Source organism: Charadrius vociferus, unplaced genomic scaffold, assembly GCF_000708025.1.
Source record: "Charadrius vociferus isolate BGI_N301 unplaced genomic scaffold, ASM70802v2 scaffold115, whole genome shotgun sequence".
NCBI lineage: Eukaryota > Metazoa > Chordata > Aves > Charadriiformes > Charadriidae > Charadrius > Charadrius vociferus.
The window spans coordinates 1,256,883-1,272,780 of record NW_009648636.1 but is presented as its reverse complement, the minus strand read 5'-3'; the positions used below and the strand labels follow the sequence as shown (position 1 = coordinate 1,272,780).

Sequence of the window (15,898 nt, the reverse complement as noted above, 5' to 3'; positions counted from 1 at the left end):
CTAACACCAGACAGCTTGGAGGAAGAGAACAAAACAAACGCATTCAAGCAAAATAGGCTGAAACTGAAAATCCTTACCCTTAAACAGCACAAGGAAAAGACGAGGTTTCCAGCCCTAGAGCTCTGTCCCCAGCTCTTCCCGATGGAGAAGTGAGAACCATCCCACCTCATGGTCCTTCTCTTTTATAAGCCCCGTGGCTAAACCACATGACCCGGCAATAAACAGTCAGTAAATGGGGGGGAGGTTGAAATGCCTCTGAATGGTGGCCAGGTGCCTTTGTTTGTCATAATTTATGATCTCGTTAGCAGGATGCTGGCAAAGGATCAGGCTCACGGTGGACCAGGCCTCACCAGATGCCTGGTGATGTCCATCGCTTTGAATTTCTCTAACTTTTACCTAACATGAAATACATCTTGCAGAGAGCGTGCCCTGCTCAGGTGCTCTAACACAACAGAGGAAGAAGCATCACGGTGCCATGTCTATCTGGGGGCAACTGTGCCGACACAGCCTGACGTTCACCCTGGGGGAGGGGGTTAGAACCAATCATAGAATGGTTTAGGATGGAAAGGACTTTAAAGCTCATCTCGTTCCAACCCCCCTGCCCTGGGCAGGGACACCTCCCACCTACCCAGGTTGCTCCAAGCCCCATCCAACCTGGCCTTGAACACCTCCAGGGATGGGGGATATTCGTGCACCCTCAGTCCATCCCAGTAATGTGAGGGATGCTACAGAGGGACCTGTGAGAACAGACTTGCGTCCACAAAGCCATCTAAAAAAATACCTGTCAAGAAGAACTGAGATTTGTTTCTCTTTAATTCAGGTAGTGTTCGCTTTTCTGCCTTTTATTTTTTTACAGAGATCCATGCTATGATGTCAGTTGTGATGTAATACGCATAAAACCTCCCAGTGACAGTGGACAGGGTGTGAATGATGCCACTATCGATCCAATGGTCTTTAGCTGTTTGATTTCTTTCTTAAAAAAAAAAAAAAAGAAAAGAAGAAGAAAAAGACCAAAACAACGCATGAAAACAAACAAAACCTGAAGGTGAGGAATGACTGGTTTTGTTTCTCTGCTCCACTGCTTTGCTATTAATCTAATTATTATTTAATGTAAAATATATAATCCCCTCCTGTAGAAGTTGTGACCTACGACAGCTGGGCTTTCCAGTTGCCAAGCCCTCGTGTCCCACCCTGCTCGCCCATGAACGAGACTCGTCCTGGGAGCCTTTGCAGCCTCGCCTGCGCTGTGCTGGGCCGAACGATTTGAAATCCTACAAAATAAGGGCTTCACGTGGGAGGTGTCACCCCTCGTCGTGCAGCACAAACACCTCAGTCACAGAATCACAGAATGGTTTGGGTTGGAAGGGACCTTAACAATCACCCAGTTCCACCCCCCTGCCATGGGCAGGGACACCTTCTGCCAGACCAGGTTGCTCCAAGCCCCATCCAACCTGGCCTTGGGAGGATCAACCTCCCCAGTCCAGTGGGGAAACACGGGTTTAGAGCCTCCATCCGCTGTCCCAACTAAGGGGGCTTTCCCCCGGTGTAGGCTGGGCTCCCACCACCCTCTTCTTCCCAGCTCAGCCCACGGCTTCGGCAGAGCAATTTGCACAGAAGGTGCCGCAGGGTGAACTGCATGGCGTGAGAAACACACAGAGGACATCTCCTGAACTGATGACCTTTCAGTGCCTCGGGGGTCGTGAACTCCCACGCTATTCCTTGTAGGAGACTACACCGCAGCCCTGCTCTCCTCCCAGTTAGGACTTTCTTCCAATCTGAATTTATTCATCGCCAATTGGTAACATGTTCTTCTAGCACCGACGTTCCTTTTAGTTAAGATCCCTCTCCTGGCTGTTCACCCACTCATGTGAGTGGGAAAAGCAGACATCTCATTTCAGCCTTCTATTTGCTTGGTTAAATAGACCGAGTCGTTTCAAAACCTGCTGCAAGCCCCCACTCACAGCGCCGCGCTCGCAGCTGGTTCCCACACCTATCCCCATTGTACCCGCTGCAGACGAGCTCCTGCGAACACCCTTCAGCCCACTCGCATTAATAGGTCCTCATTTCTTGTTGCAAACTCCTTGCCTTTTTTCATGGCTATGTACTGCGCGTGGCTTGATAAAGACAAAGGTTTCTCTTCCTTTCGGACACCTCCAACAGCTTAGTCCCATGGATTCATAGCGAGATTTTTTTCCTCGCGGTGCCTTTCGCACAAGCAAATCTTCCCTCTTTCCATTGCACCGGTCTTCCAAGTGTGTGATACGCTATACTGAGCTTCCCTGTGAAAAACCAGCCTTGTCACCAGCACAGACAGCCAATACACGCGGTATTAGTGACTTTTCTTTAAAGGGCTGAAGATTGCCTTATGGTACTGAGGCAGTATGAGACCACCCGGTTGAGTGAGGACACGCGTGTGGGAAGGACAGACCGAAAGACAAGGGGTGGGAATGATCTGCTTTGAATCCACACGGCCTGGGAAGAACGTCTCTCTGAAAGTAAAACTTCCTTTCTAAGAATTGCAAAGTAGCTTTTGGAAGCCACCCACCCTCGTTTCAGATCTTCTCTTAATGCAGAAAATTAGCATTATTAGACATTTCAAATAACCTCAGGTGAAGTGTACAGCATGTAATCTGTTACCGGGTCACTCACCGGTGAATTAAATAGACCTACAGAATGTCGCACACATTAAAACTAACACTGAAAGGAAATTGCTGAGCCAGACAGAGCAAATGGAGACTAGGGGATACAGCATGGCTTGAAGTAAAAAATAAAATTTGTAGCACAACAGCATTTTTTTGCACAATTAGACTCAGAGCTCAAATTTGACTATGTCCAGATACAAAAGAAGTTCCTTTTGTTCATTTTTCAACACTGCGTGTGGACTGTTAGTCCACTGTTAGTCTCATAAAGGAGACATCAAGTCCTGTCTCGGCCACTTTTTTGCCCGTCCTCCTCTAACCAGAGACTTCGAGCTCTCACCTTGACTTCACCACCGCGCACCTGAAAAGGTCTGACATCAGCCTCGAATGCGCACGCAGGCCACACCGCCCAGGCCCAGGCAAAACGACAAATGACTGAGACTGACATGGTCACAATAGGTCCTCCCTAAATACTTTCTCGGGGCCAGGACCGGTTGGGAGCCCCCCGCTTGGCAGTTCTCAACATTCTTTATGGCCAACCGAGCACCTGTTGAGGGCGCTGTGAATTCTTTCCATCCTGGTAACGAGGCACCGCTTCCCCCAGGATTTGTTTGGAAGAAGAACATCCTTAAGGAAAAGGAATCAAAGGTCTCAGAAGGTTGGGCAGCAGAGAGGTTCTCTCCGCTGCCCCCAACCTCAGTTTCGGCTATTCCGAAGCTTTTTTTTTTTTTTCAGAAGTTACAAGAAATTGCCTAAAATTGCTTTTAAGTATGTGAGGAAGCTAGAACATTAGAGACAATTGGACAATGCAAAAATAGCAGCGGAAAATAACCCATTAAAACATGAATTACATTTTGAGATTTCTGTATATTGTATTCTCTTCAGACTTTCAAAGGAAAAAGGTACACTGCAACATTTATTCCAGTACATTTTTAAGCACATGCAACACCGGTGTCCTATTTGTACATTGATTTCTAATGCTGTCCAAGAACCTTTACATTAAAAGCATACAAGAACTCACACACACGTGCACGTATTCCTTCTAGCGTTAGGCCTGAGGAAAAAAACTTAAATTTTACTCGAGAAACCAAACTTCAGTTCTGCAAGTACACGTGGGAAATAACCCACCGGCTATTGGGAACTCATTCCTGACCGGATTACCTTGCACTCTTTTGCAGCTTGGATCTGAACTATCTGCTCTCCATCAGACTGCAACGTTTGAAATCGTTCAGAACAGTCCCAAGATTTGCAGCACTGGAGACAAAAACTATATTCTCGTTAAAAAAACACGCTTGATGCAGATGAAGGATCATATGGAGATGCTGACATTCAAAACAGAAAATTGATAAAACAGAACCACATATAAACTCCAAAACACATTACAGTTCTTTAAAGATTTCTCATTCAGTGTATAATTTGTGTAATTATACAGTCAGCCTTTCTTTCTGACAAATATTCAGGCCAACATACAATAATAAAAAATTTCCTAAAGTGACCCCTTGTAGAAAGAATGACCATTGTTCAAAATAAATACGCATTTCAAAAGATCTTATATTGCTCTGAGACTATGTCCATCAAATTCCACTAGATGTCAGCGTTATAGAACCAGTTTGTTTCAGACTGAAAAGCATGAAGTCCACTTGGTTCACTTATTATTGTTACCTTGTCTGTGAAATACAGTACATGTCAACTACACGGATAACCAAGCGAGTATTTATGGTAATAAACTGAACCCAAAATAACAGTCCTGTTTCATCCTCTCCCCCCCCCCCCCCCTCCATTTACTTGATTTGAATAGAGGACTTCAAATCAGTCTCACAATGCCGAAAAATATTTCAAAATAAGATGTAAATAATTTCACTTTTTCTAACCAGTTGTCCTCATGCAGCGACATGGACTTCTCACTTCAAAAACAGCACTACAAGCTCTTTTTTTTTGTCACGTACTATAATACCTTGAAGATAAAGCTCTTTACGTTAAATACAGTGTAGCTGATCCAGGTTGAAAATTATAAGGCACATACATTTTTTTTTCTCTTTTTAAAACCCACATGTTCTGAAGTGTTGTTACAATCGTGCTATTCGGGATGGCCCAGTGTAGCTACTGGTTTTTTTTTTCCATGGTTTTGGACAAAAGGAATGAAAGACCACGAAATGCAGAAAACTACAGAAAACTACAGTAAACCAAGAACGAAACAAAACACAACACATTGATACAACGTACACTACAACAGCAATGATCAAATCTCATTTCTTTGACCAAAAAAGCATTGGCAATTGCAAAGCGTTCTTTGTTTTGCACTGTAAATACCTGACTTTATTTAGACACACAGATGTTTACCACTGGATTGCCACAATACCTGAAATAAAAAAAAAAAAGGCTGTTTTTTTTAATCTTTTTTTAACAACACAAAGCTGCCAAGTAATTGTTGTTGGAAAAATATGAGAGAAATAATAGGTAACTACAAAAACGATGAACTAGAACCACAGCTGAGAAGAGAATAAATAGTTAAGGAACATATGAAACCAAATGGCAACAGTTCTAGGCATTTATTCCAATATCTTAGAAAATAAAAAATATTCTTCATTGCATCACCATTTAAAGACAGAAAACCAAATATTTGGATTAAGCCAAAAGAAGAAGATGGGAATTGTTTCCTTATTTTTTTCTTTTCCCGTTTTAAGCCTTGTTTATTCCCAGTACAAATCGACCCTGCTGGTACATTTTTGTAGTGACGAGATGCACAGAGTGTGATAAGGAGAACTGGTTCCTCTTCTCCTCTGTAACGCTGCTCTGCCCTACAAAAACTCCAGCCCACCCCCGACCCCCCAACTTTTCAGCGCCTTATTAAATTGCAGACCAGCTCCCCAGTGGAGTGCCTTACGCGCCAGCAGCGCGACCTTCAGAGCATGCATTCCCCCACGCACGCTCAGCCAAGAAAAAAAAAAAATAATTCCACGATTACTTGAAATCCACCTTAAGGCAAACAGACATGTTTTTTTTTCCTCCCTCTTGCGGAAAATTTTTACTTTTCAAATTTCAAACACGAAGCTGAGATTCAGTAAATGAGCTAATGTTCGGCATAAAGAATGCTTTAACCAAAAAGAAGAAATAAAAAGGAAATGTTTCTCCCAACAAGAAATCACTTCTTTCGCCTTAATTCTACCTACATTTTGTTAAAGCATTTTATGCGCTTTCAATAACATCAGATTGCAAGTTTTTTGGCAACTGTTTTTTTTTAATAAAAATTCAGACAGTGTTCTCTGTTTGCAATCAGAACCACAACCTTAGTGCAATATTATATTTATTTCTTACAGTAATTTTGGTTGCCATACAAGAGTATTAAGGATTGGGGAAAAGTGCAAGTTACAGGAGCTTGATTTTTTTAATCAGTCGAAATAAGAGGAATTAAAGCACAAAAATTACAGCAACATAGATAACGTGAACACAAGTTGTTACACAAACTATAGCGAGAAACATATTAATATCTAGAAAAGAAAAGAAAAAATGTAATGGAAAAATTATCAATATTTGTGGCTCATACACATAATCATCGCCAGATCAACTGGGTAATGCTTTTTAAGAACTGAGAAAAAAACCCACTATTTTTATTAACTTAAGTACCACAAATAATTAACTTTTGTGATATGTAAATCCTGTAAATCAACAGTCACATCTAGTCATTTTATAATATATGAATTAAACTTAAAATGTTCTCAGACACCTAGGGAAAGGAGTCTGTGCAGTTATACACAATTTACATCTTGTAAGATTTTGGTATTGTATACACAAATATTACAGAAACTAGGCATGTAAATGCAATTTATTTAAATTACAGTATATAAACAAAAGTTGATCCTAAAACCCAGAATATCATAACGTATTTCATAGATCTCTAACAACTTGGTTTTCACTATCGTAGTAGCATGAAATAAATGGGTCCTCTCTCCTCCCCCCAACATTTCCAGACCGACGAAAATACTCGGAGGCAACGTCGTTATCTGTTACTATTGCTTTCTGTAGCAAAATCATCACACAGAGCTAGAGACCAATTCGTCTTGGCAGAGGTGTAGTTTATTGGTGAAAGTAGGTCCTCTCAGGTCTCCTTACCTTTACGTTGTAAGACACAATGTAAAAAATAAACTATTTCGTTAGCTCTTTAATGCGTTAAACCTCTTCTCTACTAATTTGATTGTACCTATTCTTTCGGTACCTGAGAAGATACACGAGCAAGAAACACACCTGTGTAAGAAAGGGATTACCGTCAACTGGAATTCACCGTGAATGTCAGCACTTGTTCAACGTAAATTCAACAAGAAGGTTGTGATTAAAAAGCAGCTTAAAAGTCAACTTCTACATTTTCTTTTACTACCATATTTCCTAATGTATCTTCTGGCACATGTTATAGAGGTAATAGCAACTGTACCCAAAGAAATAAAAAAAAGAGCATGGCATTAGTGGTTTATTTACTGAATTCTGCCGTATCACCAAATGGAAGACAACGATGGCTAAATTACCATTTTTACATTTCTTAAAGTATTTGATGGCCTCAAGTTGCCTGTATTGACTATCTGAATGAAACTGCCATTTTCTACACCACCTATGGAAAAATTCAGTACTCTTGCAAGGAAAATGCCTTAGTACTTGATTTTTATTACAAGGTTACTTGGAATTTTCAAATACAAATATAGCGTAGTAACAGATGTTAAGTCAAAAGATTTGTTGTTCCGTAAAGGGGGCAGGAGGCTAAATAAGTTGCTTTTTACGAGTATCCAATGCGTTGGTAACTATAACCACTTTTGAAGAAATATTCATCCTCCTTTGTAGAAGTTCTAGCAAAGATAGAAAATATAACACAGCTCTGCTGGTTCAGATGCATCCAAATGAGGCTGATTTTAAAAAGGTCAAGACTTTATAATTATTCCACAGAAATAGTAGTAAACCACAAAAGTTTTTTTTGTTTTTTTTTGTTTTGTTTTTAACTTTCTAGCACTGAAGTGGCACAAAGGCTGCCCAGTAGACCAGCCACTTATTTTCTTAAAATATTGTGCTTATAAACTATCTGTACAACTATTTAAACTTGCAGTAAAGAAAGATATTTAAAATGCTAAACTTTATGTACTCATACTAGGGCTGTTGCAGACCTAATTAGACACTTGTTTGTGAGCAAAAATAATCACAATAAAAAAATTAGAGATAGGCTGGACCATATCAAGGACCATATCAAGGAAAGAAAGTTCAGGTTACCTTGCAAAATGGAAGAGAACCTGAAAGTCTGGTAGGTAGGCAGTCTAGCCATCCACACACAATTTACCCACCTTGAACATCTTGAATAGTATGTTAATAAAGACCTACAAAACTCACAGATATTAAGAGGTGTTAATTACAAGGGGAGTTCAAACGTGCAGAGAGAGACTTGTTAACTTTAAAAAAAAAAAAAGAGAAAAAAAGAAAAAGTCGGATGAACCAAATCTGTGCGTTTCTCCCTGCTGACTGGAGTCTCCCGGAAAGCTCCCGAGCTCTCTTACCCCCACCACCCTGTCCACGCTTGGCCACAGCCACCTGGTTTCCAGCGGGGTGCGCGCACTTCTCCCGCGACATCGCTAACAGCCCTGCAAAGAAATCACCGGAGGCCACCGGGCAGCGTCCAGCTCCCCGTGAGGCGCTCAGCCTGCTCGCCTTGTCCAGGAGCCAATAACTCTTAACAGCGATAAACGTGACAAACTGGATACCTACCCAATTCTCCTGGCCCTTGGAACACGGGCGTTCTGGGACACTGTATACCTCTTTCCATCTTGGCATTACTTTTTTTACCTTTTTCTTTTCTTTTTTTTTTTTTTTTTGTTTACCAAGCTGAAACGTTTCCCTCTCTCGCTTAAAATACTTTCTTGGCCTGATGTTCAAAACAGCTACGCGCTTACCACTCACTGAATTAAACAGCATCTCTCGGGGTTCAGCATAATTTGACTATGAAGTCCAAAAGATGCGGCTGTACACAACCCCAAATTTTTACTGGCTTGTAGAGTTCAGATCGCGACTTAGCAGTAGTTCAGCTGGTTGAAAACTGGGGGTCTCAGGTTCAAACTAGCTTCATTTTGCTGTACCTCTAAGTGTGCATTCCTCCTCAGTTTTTATGCAACGTCTGCATCATCTTACAGGTCAAGTCAATGGAGCACGTAGTGAACTTGTTCTGCCACCTTGGAAGAGTGCTAAGTATAACTGCAGAAATAAAGAAATACCAGGTAAAACAGAGCAAGGTTACCTTTGAACTAATTCCAGCAGAACAACCAGCTTCACTGCCAACAAATCAGAGCGCTAGACTAGTAAAAACCAGTATTATGAACTCCCGTACCTCTCTTAATATTGTGCCTCTGCTACTCACAACACCAGGTTTGGACGGTACCGAAGCAATCAGTCCTCTCAAAACGAACTAACGGTTGGGGAAGGAAGCCTGCTCGGAGACTGGCTGTCAAGAAGAGAATATAGTGCTTTTCAATAAAAAACTGAAACGCTTGCAATCGTAAATTGAAAGAAAAGCGGTATGGAACGGTTCCAGCAGAAGGGCATTACCAAGATATAATATTTTTGAAGTTAACAATTTTCTCTCTCTCTCTCGTATCTCCCCACAACTTTGAAATAAAATGGCCCCACTCATGTAACGTATTTAGATTTCTGTTTGGGCATGTAGCATACAGTCTGCATTACCTGAGTACCAGGAATTATGCTGTTTTCCCCCTCCCCCCAAATTTTGCTGGCACTCGCAGACACACAAGGCATTTGGGGTATTTCAGTACCAGCCCATCTCTAGTTATCAACAGAAGTTTGTGAGGCAAAATAGCTATTCTTATCTGTCCAGCAGCTGCTTCAAAGCTCTTTCTATGTTCATTCTGTGCCCAACTCTAGTCACTCCAAGGTCTATCAGATCTTCCTTTTGTAGATTTGGTAAATGAGTGCCATCTATTTCATTGTCCATAAATGTTTCTTTATGTTCACCTAAGTTTAGACTTTCCAACCAATCTGCCACATCTGGTTTAGTCCACAGGTGGACAGGCTTAGTTGTAAAAGGCTTATTTGAGATTGGCTGTTGTAATATTGAGGGAGAAGGAGACCTGCTGCGCCCTGTGGTCAAGCCAAATAAGTCCCCAGAAGGGGGCTGGCTGGGTAGGCTAAATACATCGGACAAAGTTGGAGAAGGAGATGAAGCTGAAGCAGAAGCAGTCAGAGGAGCAGGCATGATGTCTTTATTAATCTCTGTTGGTGAAACCACAGGGCTTGGAGCATGTCTTGCTCCTGAGGTCCTACTGTCATAGTCTGGGGACCTGCTCTGCAGTGTGATCGGCTGGCTGGTTCCAGGTCGGACAGTAAAAGTGATTGTTGTACTTCGTGTACCTGAGACAGTACTCATGACTTCCGTGCTCCTGAAAGTACAAACAGACATGAAAAGTTAGATAGATCAGCGACCAGCTGAAAGGTTCTCCATACCAACACGTGACAAGTACGCTTTTGGAATGCTTGAATATTTTCATTTTTTAATGAGCACTATCAGGTTAAAAGTACTAAGACGGAATCATTCCATCTTTCCCATCAAACAATCATCAATGGTAAGCCATAGTTAAAAACAAAACCTTTGCATATGAGCAGTTCAAAAAACCACCTATCAGAGCACATTCTTCCTCTTTAAGGCTACACCGGATTCACTCATGGTTCAATGAGAGACACTGAGTGGAATAAGCAGACGGGCGCTTTGTGCTCCCCACGAAGTGCAATCAGGAGTTGATCTTCCCTTCACTGTATGGAGGGGTGGGATCTTTCCTTTCAGCTTTAACCTACCACTTTTACACACGTAGATGTTTAAATAACGTAGCTAATAATAGCAGTTTTGGAAAGTATTGGAATCATATCATTAACTTGGATTTCGGATCTTTGTGCACCTCCTCAGTGAATTTTAGGGCATGTTTGTATTTCCATTCATTCACAGAATGTGCTCCACAAGCTCCTCTTATTTCCCTTTCTGTTCAGCTGGTCTTTTCGTGCTTTAAAAATGAAACAATCCTATTAAGGTTCATAAAAGGACTTCTGTGTCCCTTTCCTTCTACACAGAAGGTATACTTTGGCAGTTTCACTACAAAACTCAAGGAGACACAATTCTTGTTACTGCGCATGCCCAGAGGTGATGTAGTTGTGATCATGTCACCGGCACCTATCTCTTGCCTAAAGGAATTTCAGATTACAAATTAAGCAGGCATGAAACTTGCCGAGAGGCGAGCTCTGATGCTGAGGCTGATGGGGTGGGTGAAGGAGCAGACAAGTCTGCTTTTGTCTGTTGGCTATAGAACAAATTTAAAAGCAGAAGATCCAGGTTCAGGTCTGCTCATATCATAAGATGCTGAACTCCACAGCCCTTACTTCTCCTGAGAAAACTCTGCCAGTCAGCATGTGCACTTCAGGATCTTCCACTGAACCCTTGGGTGCCTGAAGCTCCAGAGTTTCTCACTTTTAAAATACCCTGCCAACTAGGAAAACCTTCAGACAACTAATTTCAGGCACTTAGAGACCAAGAAAGGATTTGTTTATCCTTGAAGTGATGCTACGGACTCCAGAGGATGACCTAGAGGATGCCATCGTTAGATTTCTAACCCAAACCCTGACTGAAGCCCTCTGTATCTGAGTGTCAGATTGCCTGCAGGACTGACCTGTCGTGCCTGGGCAGAACTGAAGACGACCTGGGTGCACGATGGCAGATACAACTACTTTCATTAATACTGCAGATTCCCCACTGCACAGGAAAGATCTTATAGAACCAAAGAAAGATGATGGTTCTGGAGCCCCCAGACTTAAAGTACTGTTATGGAAGAAACTGAGGTTCCTAAGTCACTGCTTAAAGATTGTGTTAACTGCCACCAAATGAAGTACCAAAAATGATCCACACAGCAGGGGTCAAACCCCACATCTGTTGTCTCTGAGGTATGCCCCTTACCACTAGATCTGCTTTATAAATGAGAGGCCCTCTCCTGCTCCTTTGCCCTAGGTAATCCTGACGGCTTTGCTCCTTCCTGCAGAGTAGAATCATAGAATGATAGAACGGTTAGAGTTGGAAGGGACCTTAAAGCTCATCTCGTTCCAACCCCCCTGCCATGGGCAGGGACACCTCCCACCAGCCCAGGTTGCTCCAAGCCCCGTCCAACCTGGCCTTGAACACCTCCAGGGATGGGGCAGCCACAGCTTCTCTGGGCAACCTGGGCCAGTGGCAGCATTTCCTCATCATCTACCTTAACCCGCTCCGCCTGGGAAGTACTCATCCATTACCAAAATGAAGAAATGTAGGCGGCTAACCTGAGGCAACGATAACGGGCTATTAATCTCTTGCTCTCGTATGAGCTCTACTGCGGTCCAGGTAGCACTGAACTGGAGACCTTCTTCAGTGTTTCCTTGGTTTGCTGCTGGCTGTTGTGAGCCCTGGTAGCCACACACTCCCCGCATCGCGTCTGGGGCTTTGGCACATAAGTAACAAACTGACATCAGGTAACCTACAGCGCCACGACACCCAGGTTCAGAGCACGCTCGCATCACAGCGAGTGGCATTCAAATACAGCTCCAACACTGTGTTATTAGAAAAACACTAAGAATAACTTTTTGGAGAACGTACATGTTATGCACATGAGCAATCCCACTGATTTCCCACAAATTGTTCCATATATTTCAATGGGAACAGGGGGATCTTTTTGAGTGTGAAAGAGCGGTACTTCACGTAAAACACAGTAGGAACAACACTTTTAGCACTTATGTCTTTGTAATTTAACAAAGAAAGGAAACACTTGGGAAGGTGTTGAGTGTTTCCTGTGATTTGTTTGGAGTTTAACGGCTCTCATTGTCTTCCAGGACTGGAGCTAAAAGCATTCTTACAAATAAAAAGTCTATGACAAGAAACTATTAAATTTTACTATCAAGGGGAGCAAGTTATTTCTACCTACTTCAACTCAGTGTTAGGAGTCTCACACACTTTAAGCCATGGTACAATTTTAAATCAACAAAAAACCTGCTTTGAAAAAGGCTGGGATAATGCTGCCCTAGTGATCACGAGGAGAGTGGGATGAGTTTTGTATACATGTGGAATTTTCTCCCTATCTCCTCACCTGCAATTACCCTTTTACTTAACTTTCCTGTCCTGCAAAAACTAGAAATTATGGTTTTGTATTCACACCCATTGTGGCAATATCAAATGGATGATGAAAATTTACCTTCTATTACACTAGATGCTGAAAGATCAGTTCTGTTACTTGACTGACCACTCCAGCTCAGTGTACACCTTCTGCTTTGTAACTCACTTTTGCTGCTGCTTCTCTGTATTATTCCTTTCACAGACTCCCTGTCCGTCCTTGTTCAGGAAATCATTGTCACTGTTCCTTTAAAGGAAATATATTGGGCTGCTAAAACAAAGCCCCCAAAAGCAAACCGTATGCTCTTATTTTCAGTATTCCTTAGCCTCGTGTTACCTAACCTTCCCAGACCCCCTGGCAGCAGTACTGGGTCACCAAAGCAATACAGGCAACGTTGGACTTGGCTTTCTGTCAGCCTGGATCAATGTGAAGGCTTCGCATGGCTACCAGCACTATGAAAAGATCTATGGGCATCTTCTTTTTTCCAAGTCACAGCTTCAGGATTTCTCACTATGAAAATACATCTCTGGAATGATGATAAGAAAATTTTTTATTTTAGCTGATTAATGAGGTTTCAATACTAGCTCAGTTTAAAGCCACATCGCTACTCAAGCTTCTCTAAACATTCACCATTTTATGCGAAAGCTCAGAGCACTTCGCTAGCATTAACAGACTTAATCCTACAAACCTTCTTCAAGAAAGTTATCAGTTCTACGGCACGCTCGGGAACACAGACAAGTGCGGGACCAGCACATGTCCCCGCTGCTGCAACGGCAACCCTGCTTGGGGCAAGTTTTAACCACAGCAATCTGAGGTCACCGCTGCCTGCAAAATTATTTGGCAACCTGCAAGACTGCGTTTGTGCTCGGTTCCCAGGTGCCGAGCTTCAGCCGGCTCTGCTAGCAGCTCCGCAGCCTTCACCGCACAGACACAGCCCTCCCAAAGGTCACGCAAGTCTGCTGAAGCCCACAGTTGCATTCCCAGGCTTTCGGTTCGAAGTCTTTAATTCCAAGATTCATTTTTTCCCTGTCTTTTTTCCCTTCCTTCCCCTGCCACATCAACTCCAGCATGTTATAGGGACTGCTGTACTGTAATTGTAATCCAAGAAAAAAACCACGCATCTTTGTGTAACTCCTGTGCATCCTAAATTATAATTTATGACATCTCCAATACAATCTGCGATGCAGATACAGCCTTGGAACCATCAGCTGTCTTGCATTTTACGGTTGATTGGTATCCTGGTCAACAAGGAGCAAGCGCATTCCAGCTGGAGAGCAGGCATGTTTTTGTTGCGTTGTGGGTTTGCCAGATTTTTAATAAGAGCAATTTCTTATGCCTTATTTGATCATCTGTTATACTAAACATATTAAATCCATATTAAACCTGCCTAAACCCAAATTTCATTTTAAAAAGGTGAAAAGTCTGATAATTATTTTAAATAAAATTTGCTCTATTAGAATCAGCATATGGTAGTAATTTATAAACATTTGCTGCTGTAAGACGGCACTGATTGCAATGCCCATTATGTTGCCTCACATTAAAATCGCAATATATAAATCCTATGTCACAATGATGCGGCCTCCAAGTATAAAAGCCATCAACACAGCTTGAAGGCAAGAAATTCTTTTAGATTTCAAATTAGATTTGCAGGATTCAAATTTACTCTTAACTTAATATCAGAAGCAAATCAGCGAAAGATGGCACGCTGCAACAGCTCCTGGGAGCCTCCCATGTAAAAAAACCCCAAACCCATTGTGCTCTCATGGGAGCTGTTTTATCCTGCAACTTAACAAAAAGACTTGCTGTTTCTGACAAAGCTCTTCCGTTGTGCCAGAGAAAAAAATCTTCACAACCACGAGAACCAATAAGTGAAATGAATCCCTGTACAGAGGTACTGCGAGAAATTCACTTTTTACCAGATTTTTTTGAGAACGCACAAACCCCAAAATTTGCCTTCATCTCTTATAATATTTTTGCTTTATTTTTGGATTGTCAAAGGAAAATTGTATGGCAGGGAAGTATGACAATAATTGTCTGTTTTGGGGGAAGATGAAGAACAAGGGCTGATGTGATGACTGGCAGGATACAGAGAAGAATCAAGAAATGGTTAGTGTCTGTTGCAAGTAACACTTCAGTCGGAGTGAAGAATAATCGTTACGGTCTGGGAGACTGTTCAAGACCAACAGTTTCCATGTGGATGGCAGAAATGTCTGGACACCGGCAGTGAGGGCATGGTGCTGGTGAGGGGAGGAGGACCAGACGTCGGCCTCAGCCCTCTCTCCTTGGAGAGCTGCAGGGAAAAAGGTCAAGGGAAGCTGGAAGGAGAAAGGGGGAGATCCCACAGCTCCCGAGGATGAGAGACTTGGAAGCGATAACCGTAGCAGATCTTGATTATTTCGAGGGCTAGTTCATCTTTAGTGTGAACCTCACATAAGTATGCAAAAATGCACTAACCATCCCTCCCAACCCCTCCGCCCATCCCAAAACACCCTCCAAAAATCCAGCATAATTTGGGCATATTTAAAAAATCACGCCCCTTATTTAGGTGCTCAGACATAAGTTCAGGAATCTGGTCTTACGTGCTCATATTATAAAAACATTTGCTGACTACTTCTCTGATGAAAGTGACTTTTATTTCAGCTTGAGATGACACCCTATGTCTGGTTTTAGAATGGCTACCATTTCTGGATTAGGATGATCTAATCCACATTGCACTTTGTAACAAAGTCAACACCAGAATCACTAAAATGCAATAACAATGAGTGAGCATTAAAAAGAAGCAGAATGTACAACATAGAATACTCTATGCTTTATGGTTGTCACTTACTTCATGGCACTTCAGCATGACCCTCTTCTGACAACAGCAGTCATGAGAGCAAATAAAAATGACAAAATGGAATGACTGAAACACTGCAAAAATTACCGACAAAGCAAGCAATCCTGTGAAATTGGCTGACAAACAGTTAACAAAATGAAATGGATCTAATGGGACAGCAGTAAACTGAAAAATCAAGGCTTGAGAACTATCCCACAAGATACGTATTTCATCATCTGCAAAAGCCAGACAAGCTTTACAATAAACCAAACGGATCAGTCCCTATG

The 15,898-nt window shown here is 42.2% G+C and overlaps 1 protein-coding gene across 1 annotated transcript in view; it reads right to left on the bottom strand.

Moving 5' to 3' along the window:
- Positions 1 to 9,296: 9,296 nt before the first annotated feature.
- SHANK2 (SH3 and multiple ankyrin repeat domains 2) overlaps positions 9,297 to 15,898 on the bottom strand; it is a 315,102-nt gene continuing 308,500 nt past the window's right edge. Inside the window, exon 23 of the mRNA XM_009886245.1 lies at positions 9,297 to 10,057. Coding sequence (XP_009884547.1) covers positions 9,484 to 10,057 — 574 coding nt within the window. The 3' untranslated portion in view covers positions 9,297 to 9,483. The remainder of the gene's footprint in view (positions 10,058 to 15,898) is intronic.